General features: G+C 30.5%; 1 protein-coding gene and 1 long non-coding RNA gene across 3 annotated transcripts; one reads left to right on the forward strand and one right to left on the reverse strand.

The window, feature by feature from the left end:
- Positions 1-90: 90 nt before the first annotated feature.
- On the forward strand, positions 91-8919 carry LOC140665664 (uncharacterized). 2 transcript variants are annotated; one of them, XM_072892018.1, is made up of 20 exons: positions 91-593; positions 787-890; positions 1484-1612; positions 1697-1833; positions 1907-2232; positions 2316-2488; positions 2567-3088; positions 4235-4366; positions 4452-4663; positions 4745-5008; positions 5086-5230; positions 5735-6101; positions 6177-6344; positions 6813-7026; positions 7097-7267; positions 7341-7527; positions 7630-7837; positions 7925-8066; positions 8169-8344; positions 8464-8919. In XM_072892018.1, exons 1-20 carry the CDS (start codon positions 499-501, stop codon positions 8792-8794), a joined length of 4203 nt encoding a protein of 1400 aa, XP_072748119.1. In that variant the 5' UTR covers positions 91-498; the 3' UTR covers positions 8795-8919. The 2 variants fall into 2 exon arrangements, with proteins under 2 accessions (XP_072748119.1, XP_072748129.1); XM_072892028.1 differs by lacking the exon at positions 4235-4366.
- Positions 8920-9017: 98 nt separating this feature from the next.
- LOC140665817 (uncharacterized) lies at positions 9018-11002 on the reverse strand. The gene is made up of 2 exons (XR_012046662.1): positions 9679-11002; positions 9018-9400 (listed from the first exon to the last, which is right to left on the reverse strand). It is a non-coding gene; the product is annotated as an uncharacterized lncRNA (long non-coding RNA).
- Positions 11003-12424: the final 1422 nt, after the last annotated feature.

The raw sequence follows: 12424 nt of genomic DNA on the forward strand, positions 1-12424 counted from the left end.
GTTTCTATGGCGCACTCTCTGTTCCGTACTTCTGTTCCGCACCATGTGATTTTAGCCTTAACGTCAACGAATCGTGCACGTGAGGATTGTTTGTTTTTTTTCAAGGTTGGATTTATGTATTATTTTTGTCTCACGAGAAATTTGTTATAAGAAAATAACGAACATGTCTCCAATGTTTCTCGGGACCTATGTGTCATATGTAGTTTGCCTTCTATTTGTTTTCACCGTTTTTGTTTGTTTTCTACGGGACGCGCTTCGTAAAACCTGTCAGTTGTCAGCTTTTTGTTTTGGTTCGCGACCTTCGAGCGTGTATTCAATCGTCGATAACGTCCGTGGTTTTCCAAATTTGAACTGCACCGCAAAATCAACTCAACAGTCGTCGTTTAATCTTCGGAAGAGAGAGAGAATTTGGAGGATCTTGTGAAGGGGTGAACAGTTCGCCTCCCGACCACTCGAAAACCGTTAGTTCTTCAGAAAACAAAGAATTTGACAGAAAGGATGTCTACGCCAACCAAGCCCTACTGCGTGTTTGACGACACGTTATTAAATACACCACAGCCGCAGGCGTCGTCAACCGTTTGCAGAAAAAATCCGTGAGTTTTTTCGAGTATCTCTTCCTTCGTGAATTTTACGAAGCATTCGCTTGAAAAACTGATATTTGATTGACTGTCTTCGTCTCTCCTTCTCTTTCTTCCTAGTATGGTGTTTTACAGGGAGATGACGAATTCTTGTTGATCTTGAACAATATTTTACAGGATAATTAATCCTAAAAATACCTCGTTTCAGGTTGGAAGATGACAATAAACATAAAGCTGACCAAAGTGTGTGTGAAAAAGAACTGACACAGAAAGAAGAGGACTCCTCGTTAGGTCTTCTGCCTGACATGTCAGGTATGTGTATATAATCTTATCCTACAAATTTTTAAATTTACTTTTATAATAAAAAGGAAAATATTGACATATTACACATCTTTAGTATCTTTAGCTCTTGTAGATCACATATTTTTTGTTCTATTCCTTCAGTCACTTACAGATCATAATGTCTTGTCATGATTTTAGTTATTTCAAAGTGCCTGGAAAAATGTACAAAAATTTATGTGTATATGTTCCTTGATATCTATAGAAAATGCTCATGTGTAATGAAAGTTAAAAAATATATTTAAAATTTTTTTATTATGTTTTTGGGATATATATTGTTAAGATGACCTTTGAGGTTTAATCGTCAAAGGTATTTTGTTTGATACATTTACATCTAGATGTCTTTTTCAATATGTTCTGCTTTAATCTTTTATAATCTTTTATTTTTTTTTTTTTCTTAAAAAAATTTCTCTTTTTGTTGTTATATTATTTTATGCTTTTTAATGATATGAGATCCAAGACCTGAGCAGTTATTCTTAAAATTAAAAGCCTCATTATCATTATCTTTAAAATACATGAATAATATTGATATATTTGCAATAATGCATTATTTGATATGTTGACAGTTCTGACAAACATGAGCGTAACAGAAAGTGACCAGAAATTGAGTTACCTAAATATGGATCCAGAACTTGAAAGTGCCAGGAGACTTCTTCAGAAATGTAGTGACACAAAAAACTTTCCTCTAACCATGGGTAAATAAAAAAAGACAGATACATGAAGACCTATTCATATGAACTTTATGAGATTACTATTACTTATTTGCACAATTATTTTAGATACAAATAAAGAAAGTAATGTCAACATACAAAATATAACAGACAACTTGCCTGTTTCAAATTTTTCGCTAAATGAGCCTTGCATGTTCATCAGCGAATCAAACCAGGAATGCAACATTAATCGCTTGACAAATGAAGTCAGTATGGATGTGTTTGTAATTTAAGAATTTTATTTCAAAGTCAAAACATTTTAGAAGAGATAAATTTCAGGTTACTTTTGATCCTAATGAAATAATGGCGCGGTCAACTGATGTCATCGATGGTGCAAAGACACAGTCTCTTTTAACTGATTCTTTTAATAATATTAACTTCAATACAGCCGACATAATGGCACAATTAAATAATGAGATGATGGTAAAACTCAATAACGAAGAAGAATTTTTATCCGGATCAAAAATAACTGAACAATTATCAGTTGATGAAGCTCGTTGGCATCAAGATCGCACATATTGTATGCCAGTTGCGAATACAGAAAAACAGAAATTAGATCTCACTTCATTCTCTGGTATCATGGGACAACTAGATTTAACAGTAGAGTATGTTTGCGCAATTATGTTTTATCTACTGTTTCGTTTAATTTTGTGAAAATATATGCAATAAGATAATATTTAAATCGTAGATCTTGTGCTGGACAGAAACTATCTATTGGCCAATATTTTGAACGTAAATCTGCTGATATAGGAATATTGGGGGATGATAAACAAGTAAGACCAAGTTTTGGTCTTTTTTCGAAAAGTCCTGTAAAAAGAGGCAATTTAGTACCATTAATTGAATCGACTACTTTGAAAGATGGTATAATTATACTATTTTATAAAATGAATTTTTTCCTCTAAACATCCACACATATTGTACGAAAAAATAATATTGCAGCGACATTTACAATGGAACTAAAGGAGGAAGAACATACATTCCATGCGAATGTAACAAGAGACATAGATAAAACTAATATCATAAGTTTAAGTACTATAGTTAATACTTTACAAAATGTTGATAGTGGCACGCCACGACGATTAGTTGACCGGATTTTAATGGCACAGAAAAAAAAGAAGAATAGTCCAGTAATGCAAAACAGTGCAGTACAAGAAACTTACATATTGCCTTTTGATAGAAAATCTATGTTAGCAACGCCTACTGGCAATTCTGGCAAATTTGATGAAGATATTTTACAAAATCTTTCAGCAAAGTTATCACTTGACAGTCAAACTAAAAATGAAATTAAAAGTGAAACCGTTAATGTGAAACAACAGCGTTCGAGTGTATTGTCATTTGCTTCAAATAAAAATATGAATGTAGCTGAATCTTTTACAAATATATGTAAAGAAAAAATAATAAAAGAGGAAGCAAGTGATAAGAATGCAATTTCTTCATTTAATCAAAATGCATTTAATGCAGGTTTGTAAATAGAGATTTTTTTCTTTAATTTACTTTAGAAGTCTATATTTTAAATTATTATATTTTAATATTTTAATATATATATGGACTATTTTTTAATTCAGAAAATAAAATAATTCTTAAAAACTATTGACATCATGTTAAAGTTAAAATTTTAATATACTTTTTTAATTTTTTGCCTATGATTTTTTGCAGTGATCTGAAAGTAGCCCAATTTGTTTTAAATATGCTCAAACTTTTGTCAAGCACTATATATATATAGTGCTGATCTGAAAGTAGCCCAATTTGTATATATATATAGTGCTGATCTGAAAGTAGCCCAATTTGTTTTAAATATGCTCAAACTTTTGTCAAGCACTATATATATAACTGACATAATATTTTTCAACATACATATATATATATATATATATATATACACACATATATGTGTTGAAAAATATTATGTCAGTTTCCTTTACTCACAATCAATAGAGTATGGATATAAATACATAAATATAGTGCTTCGTCAAAAGTCTGAGCACACTCAGTGGTTTAAAAAAATTAGATTTTTTAATTCAGAAAATAAAATAATTCTTAAAAACTATTGACATCATGTTAAAGTTGAAACTTTAATATACTTTTTTAATTTTTTGCCTATGATTTTTTGCAGTGATCTGAAAGTAGCCCAATTTGTTTTAAATATGCTCAAACTTTTGTCAAGCACTATATATATATATTGCTTGACAAAAGTTTGAGCATATTTAAAACAAATTGGGCTACTTTCAGATCACTGCAAAAAATCATAGGCAAAAAATTAAAAAAGTATATTAAAGTTTCAACTTTAACATGATGTCAATAGTTTTTAAGAATTATTTTATTTTCTGAATTAAAAAATCCAATTTTTTTAAACCACTGAATGTACTCAGACTTTTGACGAAGCACTATATTTATGTATTTATGTCCATACTCTATTGATTGTGAGTAAAGGAAACTGACATAATATTTTTCAACATACACATATATGTATATATATATATATATATATATATATATATATATATATATATAATAATAATATCAGCATATCGGATGTTACATTGTCACAAAATTTCAAATTGTTATCTAATGACAAATTTACTTCATTATTTCATGTACCATTTAAAGTGGATTTAAAAAGTTATGATGAAAGCTACAATGATTTGAATATACAAAGAAAAAAAGAACATGATGTTTCTGATAACATGGATCGATCATTCTTTATGAACTTAAATACAGAAATGCAACCTAGTTTATACAGTATATTTTGTTTAATTATTAAAACTGATTTTGTCTTCTCTAATGAAAATGTAATCTAACAATCTTTTTTCAATTTTTTTTTCAGGTAATGTTGTTATCGGGAAGAATACAGAACGACTATGCAATTGTATCATTGGCATGAAGAGTGAAGTTAATATTGAACTCATAAATTATGGGGATAAATGGATTACATATTCTTTAAAATTAAATGAAGTTCTAGGAGATATCCAGAGTATTGAATTGAATATACCTCAAGATGAAATGTTAATAAAGCCAAATGGTGTGCAATCAACAAAGGTATATTTCAATAGCTAATAATACATAAATAGATAAAAATTCTCCTCTATTTATCGATAATTATTCGATTACTACTTACAGATCAAAGTGAAAGTATTACAAATGTGTGAACAAGTATTTGTAATATTAAATATAATCGTAACTAATATGGTAACACAATCGAAATGGTGTATCAAGCACATGATCTGTGTTAATCCAGAACAACTTGAACTTGAGATTATGTGCGACTCTCATAAAGAGGAGTTGGATTTTCAATATATTACGAAGAATTCAACAAAAAGTCTACCTATAATATTTCACAACAAAAACAGTATTGACGTGCCTATTAAGCTGTCTATATTACATGTGAGATTATATTATATCAAAAATAAAGCATACACAGTTGAAACAATATAATGAAAATTAATTACTGTTCTTTACAGGATGGACCGAAAATGTTTAGCATTGATACTGCTTTCGATAAGTCGATAAAATTAAATGAATCTCACAATGAATTCACTCATCTAATATTAAAGTCTCATGAAAAAGTTACCACTAATATAAAGTGTGAACAATCCACATCGATAGGTAAATGTCTCCTTCATCCAGAAGAGTCTACTCTTTATACAGGGTGTCTCAGAGCACTTGTGCCAACGCTCGTGAGCAGGGCACAGTAAACTGAGCAAAAAGGTCTTATACCATTTTGCGATATTCGTAATAATAATCAAAATATTTAATATTAAAGTTAGGCAAATAAGAGCGCGCTGAGACGCAACGAGACGGGTGCTTGAGCCGCTCGAGCTATAGCACGGCCCAGCGTATCCGGCATTGACAGTTGACAGGCGCGCGGTGAGGGGAGCGAGAGCGACGCTGCCCATGGTTATCGCGCCGGTCTTACATTAACGCGCTCTTATTTGCCTAACTTTAATATTAAATATTTCGATTATTATTACGAATATCGCAAAATGGTATAAGACTTTTTTGCTCAGTTTACTATGCCCTACCTGCTCACGAGCAGTGGCACAAGTGCTCTGGGAAATCCTGTATATGTAAACTTAACAGCCGAAAATAAGTGAAATTTTTGTCCAACAGATTTTCCACAGAAACAACCATTTTATTGGAAGGGCAGACTAATTATACACGTACAATGCAACGATGGCACCGTCCTACTCCAGAAAGAAGTGCCCCTCTATGCGCAGATGGGTACCTGTAAAATTCAAATCGTAGACACAGAGGTACCTATAATCGTGCCAAGGCAACAAGGCAAGTCGCTGAATATCGTTAATTCGGGAAACGTGGCGACGCATGTATCTGCCACTATCGTGCCTATCGAAAACTATCCAAACGCGGCGCAGAATTTTTTCATAGAACCGGATAATATATTCTTACAAGCTGGGGAGAGAAGCTCGTTCGCAGTTGTATATAAACCACAAGTTCCAGAAACTTTAAATAACGAAAGGTGACGAATTATTAGTATTATAAATTTATTAAGTTTTTATTTTTTAATTATTCTATTATATATTTTTCTATGCAGATGTGCAAAGATTAAATTAGTCGCCGGTAACAATGTTTACCTTTATATCGTAACTACCGAACAAATATCACTAGAATCGGAAAAAGACAATTATTTACGTTGCCATACGCCCAGTAATGTAGTATCTCTAAGTCCAGCAACATCACCACAGAGTATAACTTCTAGCAGGTCAGTTTATATTTTTACATGCAGGGTGTCTATTTATATAAAGTGAGAAAAAAGTAACTTTGAAAAATCTTGAAAAATATAAATTTTACAGAAAAGTGTTTCATATTTTTATAGCTCATGTTGAAATGTTTTCGGAGCACTATAATAAATCTCCTTTTGATTAAGAATTTCCTGAGATATTTCATATTTTATATTAAAAGTATCATGACAAATTTTAAAATATTTCAGGAAATTCTTAATCAAAAGAAGCTTTATTATAGTGTTCTTCTTTTCTCGAAAAGAATAAAAAAATTTATATGCTCTTTATTGCAGACTAAAAATTGTTCAAATTTCTCTTATTAAACTTTTTTATAATTTCAATCAATTGTAAAATATTTGGATATTTATGGACGAACAACTTGTCAAATAATATGATAATCGTCACTGCATAAGTAATAATCTATAATAAATATTCAAATTTGCATGTAGATCTGGACCTTGTGATAGAAATTCACCCATCAGTACAGTATCCAGTGTAGCTGTACCAAACAGTACAATTCCAATTAAGTCAACACACTCTGCCTTAATATGGAATAGTATAAAAATAGGAAAAACTGAAACGAAAGAATTTATAATCTGTAACACGAGTAATAATAAGATTAAAATTCAGATAGACATATCAGATGACAATAAGAGTTTCAAGGTATATTACTAAATCTAAAAAAAAAGTTCTAATTGAAACTCCTGTATTCATGCAAGTATTTATGTTATAGTTTTTTGGAGATAGACAGGGTGTCAATACAAGCATGGTATTAGTAATGAAACGTCAAGAGCATACAACTCTTGTTGTTAGCTTTAGTCCATATCATGTAGGCCCAGCAACTGGAAAAATCACTATCAAACATTATACGAGAAATGGTGGTGATTCTCAACAATATAAAAAAGTGTGTATAGATATTTATGGAACATTTTAACAAACTTAAAAAATATTACAAAATAATTTTAATTGTGTGATAGATACCTTTGTATGGCTATGGTGGGTACAGTAAGATAAAAATTTCGAATATACCGAAAGATACGAGTGGGAAGATGATATTATCACTTGGTACTTTGTATTCTGAAACGACAGTCTTGACTGCAGATATTACACTACAAAATATTGGAGACTTAGAATCATTTGTTAAAATCAAAGTTATACCTAAAGGTTTGAGTAAATTAATTTTTTCTCTTTTTTGCTAACCATTACTTATATATTTTGATGAATTATGTAAATACATATACATGTGAATATATATATATATTTCAGTTATTTCTCCAACGATAGTTTTTCAAGGATCTAGTTGGCATGTAAAGCCCCAAGAATTGATTCTCAATCCTAAAGAGACTCGACGAGTGTTAATAGAATTCTATCTCAAAAAAGAAGACATTGCGATATTACAACATTCGGAGGTATCACATGTTGCAACAGTAAACGTCATTAATGGAGATGAACCGACCCGCTGGCGAATACGCAGGTAAAAAGATGAGCGAATGTATCTAGACAAATTGGCATTAATTCTTATCACTAACAAAAAAAAATTATACTTTCTTCCTTTTTCTAGATTGTATAATAAAATAAAAGAATCGGATGGATTTTCGACTGAAAATGAAAGTGAGACGTTCAAAAATATTATACATTCCATATGTAAAGCTTTCCCTGGAGAGCAACTAGCTTCCGGTTTATTATCGATTCGCGATCCTGTTGTGAGTATACAGCTTCTATATAATGTATTTTTTATTTTCATATATATATTTTTTTATTATTCATTTTTATTTTTCTATTAATAATAACGAATATTTAAATAGCAAAATCTAAATAATCTTTGCACTGGAGTTCATCAGTGTGAAATAATGCTTACTGTGGAAGCGTGTGCTGATGATACATTACCTGTTAATTATGGTGATGAATCCCATGAGTATTATACTTTATGTGATACTACCCAAGTGGAAGAAGCAGCTGGAGCAAGTTTTTTTGTTCCTCGGTAAGAGATTTTATATATATATATATATTTTAGTTTATTATAATACAAATCCAAGTAGATAATCTCTGATAAAATATTAGCTTAGAAAAATTTCTTATTATTTCTTTTTTTTTTAATAGATCTATGGTAGAACATGAAACTCCTCAGGATCCACGATTACTAGAAGAACAATTCACTGTAATTCCGTCCACCGTCGTTCTCTATTTTCCAGAAGAAAACGAGGCAATCGTGAATGTTTTTAGCTTGTTTAAAGCACCTGAGCCATTCCAAACCAGTCTGTCAAATACGAATTATTTCAGTGTTGTTCCCACAGAGGGAATGTTACCAAGCAGAAGAAGTTTTCCTTTGAAGATACAATGTTTGCGAAGGATAGAACGTAATATGCAAGCTATACTTGAGATTTATACAAAGAACCATAAACAAGATGTATTGATTAAAGTCATAAAATGACTGTAAATTAGATGCATAGTTTTGTAATCAAAATATTTATTTATAATTAATGTAATTAATGTAATTAATAATTTTTATATACGAAAGCGACATTTTATTAACGTAAAAAACTGATTTTTGACAAATATGTTTTTCATATTTTTTTTGTCATTTTATGATCCTTTAAACTTAGTGTGGAACTTGTTAATGATGAAGTAACTTAAAATTGTGTTATAATTTTCTCTTAAAGCTTGTATTATAGAATCCATATTTTTCGCATCAATCAATGCCTGAATGTAAGCGCCCTTATAGTGGAAGATCGCGCAAGCATGTCTCAAATTCCTCGGATAATATCCGGTGGAGTCACAAAACATATGCTTCAATTCTATCCACCGTTTGAACTCATCCGGTAATACAATATTGTCCAATTTACGCTGATTCGACAGCATCGTCTTCAAGTCCCAATTGCCACACATTACGAATGAGCTTTTGTCAGATTCGTCAAAATATTTTCCTTCATTTAACCACTCACAAAACTTGGAGAACGCATCCACAAAGCAAGACTGATTATCCACTGTTGTAATTCCCGTCAATTCTATGCAGAGTGGATTGAGTTAAGGATGAATTCTAGTGTATGTAATATAGTGTATATATAATATTCTATATAATGATATTTTACATTATTATGACATATCAAGTTATAATAAAAATTAAAATTATATGTACTGTCTTTAAAGTAATATCATGATTTTATGATCAATTGCATTAGAGAAGAAAATATATAATGCAAAAAAAATTATCGTTTCACTTAATTTTAATATTTCCAAATTTTCTGAAAAAAATTTAAAAAATAAGAATAATACAATCACGATTCTAAACAAACATGTTATTAAAAAGACAGTTACTATAGAAACTAGATTAGTGTCAACGGATCGTGCATGTGAGAATTGTCTGTTTTTCTTTTCTCCAAGGTTGGATTTATTATTTTCGTCTCACGAGAAATTTGTCATAAGAAAATAACGAACATGTGTCCAATGTTTTTCAGGACCTATGTGCCATATATATGCCGCCTTTTCTATTTGTTTTCACCGTATTCGTTTGTCCTCTACGGCACGCGCGTCGTAAAACCTTGTCCTATTAAGGGCCGTCTACAATAGGTGTTGTAAGTTGTAAGCCATAAGAAATTAACCAATCACAGTTGACCTTAGAGAAGAATATCAAATATCATTGTAGACCTATTGTAGACGGCCCTTTAGTTGTCAGTTTGCGTTCATGACCTTCGAGCGTGTATCGAATCGTCGATAACATCCGTGGTTTTTCAAATTTGAACCGCACCGCAAAATCGACTCAACACTCGACACTGTTGGGTCAATAGTCAATAGTTATCGTGTAACCCTTGGAAGAGAGAGAGAATTTGGAGGGTCTTGTGAAGGACTGAACAATTCGTCTCCCGACCACTCGAAAACCGTTAGTTCTTCAGAAAATAAAGGATTTGACAGAAGGGACGTTTACACCAATCAAGCCCTACGGCGTGTTTAACGATACATTATTAAATACACAGCCGCAGGCGTCGTCAACCGTTCGCAGAAAAAAATCAGTGAGTTTTCTCGAGCGTTTCTTCCTTCGCGAATTTTACGAAGCATTCGCTTGAAAAACTGACATTTGATTGACTATCCTCGTCTCTCCTCTTTCTTTCTAGTATGATGTTTTACAAGGAGATGAATTCCTGTTGATCTCAAACAATATTTTACAGGATAACTAATCCTAAAAATACTTCGTTTCAGGTTGGAAAACGACAACACACATAAAGCTGATCAAAGTGTGTGTGAAAAGGAACTGATACAGAACAAAGAGGACTCCTTGTTAGGTCTTCTGCGTGACACGTCAGGTATGTGTATATAATCTTATCCTACAAATTTTTAAATTTATTTTTATAATAAGGAAAATATTGGCATATTACAAATCTTTAGTGTCTTTAGCTCTTATAGGTCACATATTTTTTGCTCTATTACTCCAGTCACATATAGATCATGTCTTGTCATGATTTTAGTTATTTCAAAGTGCCTGAAAAAATGTATAAAAATTTATGTATATATGTTCCTTGATATCTGTAGAAAATGCTCGTGTCTAACAAAAGTTAACAAATATATTTTAAACTTTTTTTATTATGTCTTTGGGATATATATATGTTCTGCTTTAATCAAGATATTTTACAAAATCTTTCAGAAAAGTTATCACTTGACAGTCAAACTAAAAACAAAATTTAAAATTAAACCGTTAATATGAAACAAGAGCGTTCGAGTGTATTGTCAATTGCTTCAAGTAAAAATATGAAGGTAGCTGAATCTTTTATGAATATATGTGAAGAAAAAATAATAAAAGGGGAAGCAAGTGATAAGAATGCAATTTCTTCATTTAATCAAGATGCATTTAATGCAGGTTTGTAAATAGAGATTTCTTCCTTTAATTTACTTTAGAAGTCTATATTTTAAATTATGATATTTTAATATTTATATATACATATGTATGTATGTATATATAGTGCTTGACCAAAGTTTGAGCATATTTAAAACAAATTGGGCTATTTTCAGATCACTGCAAAAAATTGTAGACAAAAAATTAAAAAAGTATATTAAAGTTTCAACTTTAACATGATGTCAATAGTTTTTAAAAATTATTTTATTTTCTGAATTAAAAAATAGTCCAATTTTTTTAAACCACTGAGTGTCAGACTTTTGACGTAACACTATATTTATATATTTATATCCATACACTATTGATTGTGAGTATGTAAAAGAAATTGATATATTTTTTAACATACATATATATATATATAAATAAAAGTATCAGCATCGAATGTTACATTGTTACAAAATTTCAAATTGTTATCTAATGACAAATTTACTTCATTACTTCATGTTACTATTTAAAGTGGATTTAAAAAGTTATGATAAAAGTTACAATGATTTGAATATACAAAGAAAAGAACATGATGTTTCTGATAACATGGATCCATTCTTTATGAACCTAAATACAGAAATGCAATCTAGTTTATACAGAATATTTTGTTTAATTATTAAACCTGACTTTGTCGTCTCTAATGAAAATATAATCTAACAATCTTTTTACAATTTTTTTTTCAGGTAATGTTATCGGGAAGAATACAGAACGATTATGCAATTGTGTCATTGGCATGAGGAGTGAAGTTAAAATTAAACGAAGTTCTAGGAGATATGCAAAGTATTGAATTGAATATACCTCAAGATATGTCTGTCTGAATTTTAGTCTTATTATATATTACTCGTGTTACAGATTCTAAATTCCTTAGTTTCAGTCTTTCCTATTTTTACACTATTCCATATTAAGACAGCATGTGTCGACTTAATTGGAATTGTACTGCTTGGTACAGCTACACTGTATACTGTACTGATGGGTAAATTTCTATCACAAGATCGAGATATACATAGATTTGACAGAGTGTTCATCCATAAATGTCCAAATATTTTGCATCTGGTTGAAGAGAAGAAATGTTAATAAAGCCAAATGGTATGCAATCAACAAAGGTATATTTTAATAGTTAATAATACATAAATAGATAAAAACTGTCCCCTATCGATAATTATTCGATTACTACTTACAGATTAAAGTGAA

Source organism: Anoplolepis gracilipes, chromosome 1, assembly GCF_047496725.1.
Source record: "Anoplolepis gracilipes chromosome 1, ASM4749672v1, whole genome shotgun sequence".
NCBI classification, from domain to species: domain Eukaryota; kingdom Metazoa; phylum Arthropoda; class Insecta; order Hymenoptera; family Formicidae; genus Anoplolepis; species Anoplolepis gracilipes.

Bases quoted from the DNA above. Each gene is read 5' to 3' on its own strand.
- LOC140665664 (XM_072892018.1), top strand. From the start codon at position 499: ATGTCTACGCCAACCAAGCCCTACTGCGTGTTTGACGACACGTTATTA. The intron at 4,367-4,451 runs GTATATTTTGTT...TTTTTTTTTCAG, and splicing joins AATGCAACCTAGTTTATACA to GTAATGTTGTTATCGGGAAG. The intron at 5,231-5,734 runs GTAAATGTCTCC...TTTGTCCAACAG, and splicing joins TGAACAATCCACATCGATAG to ATTTTCCACAGAAACAACCA.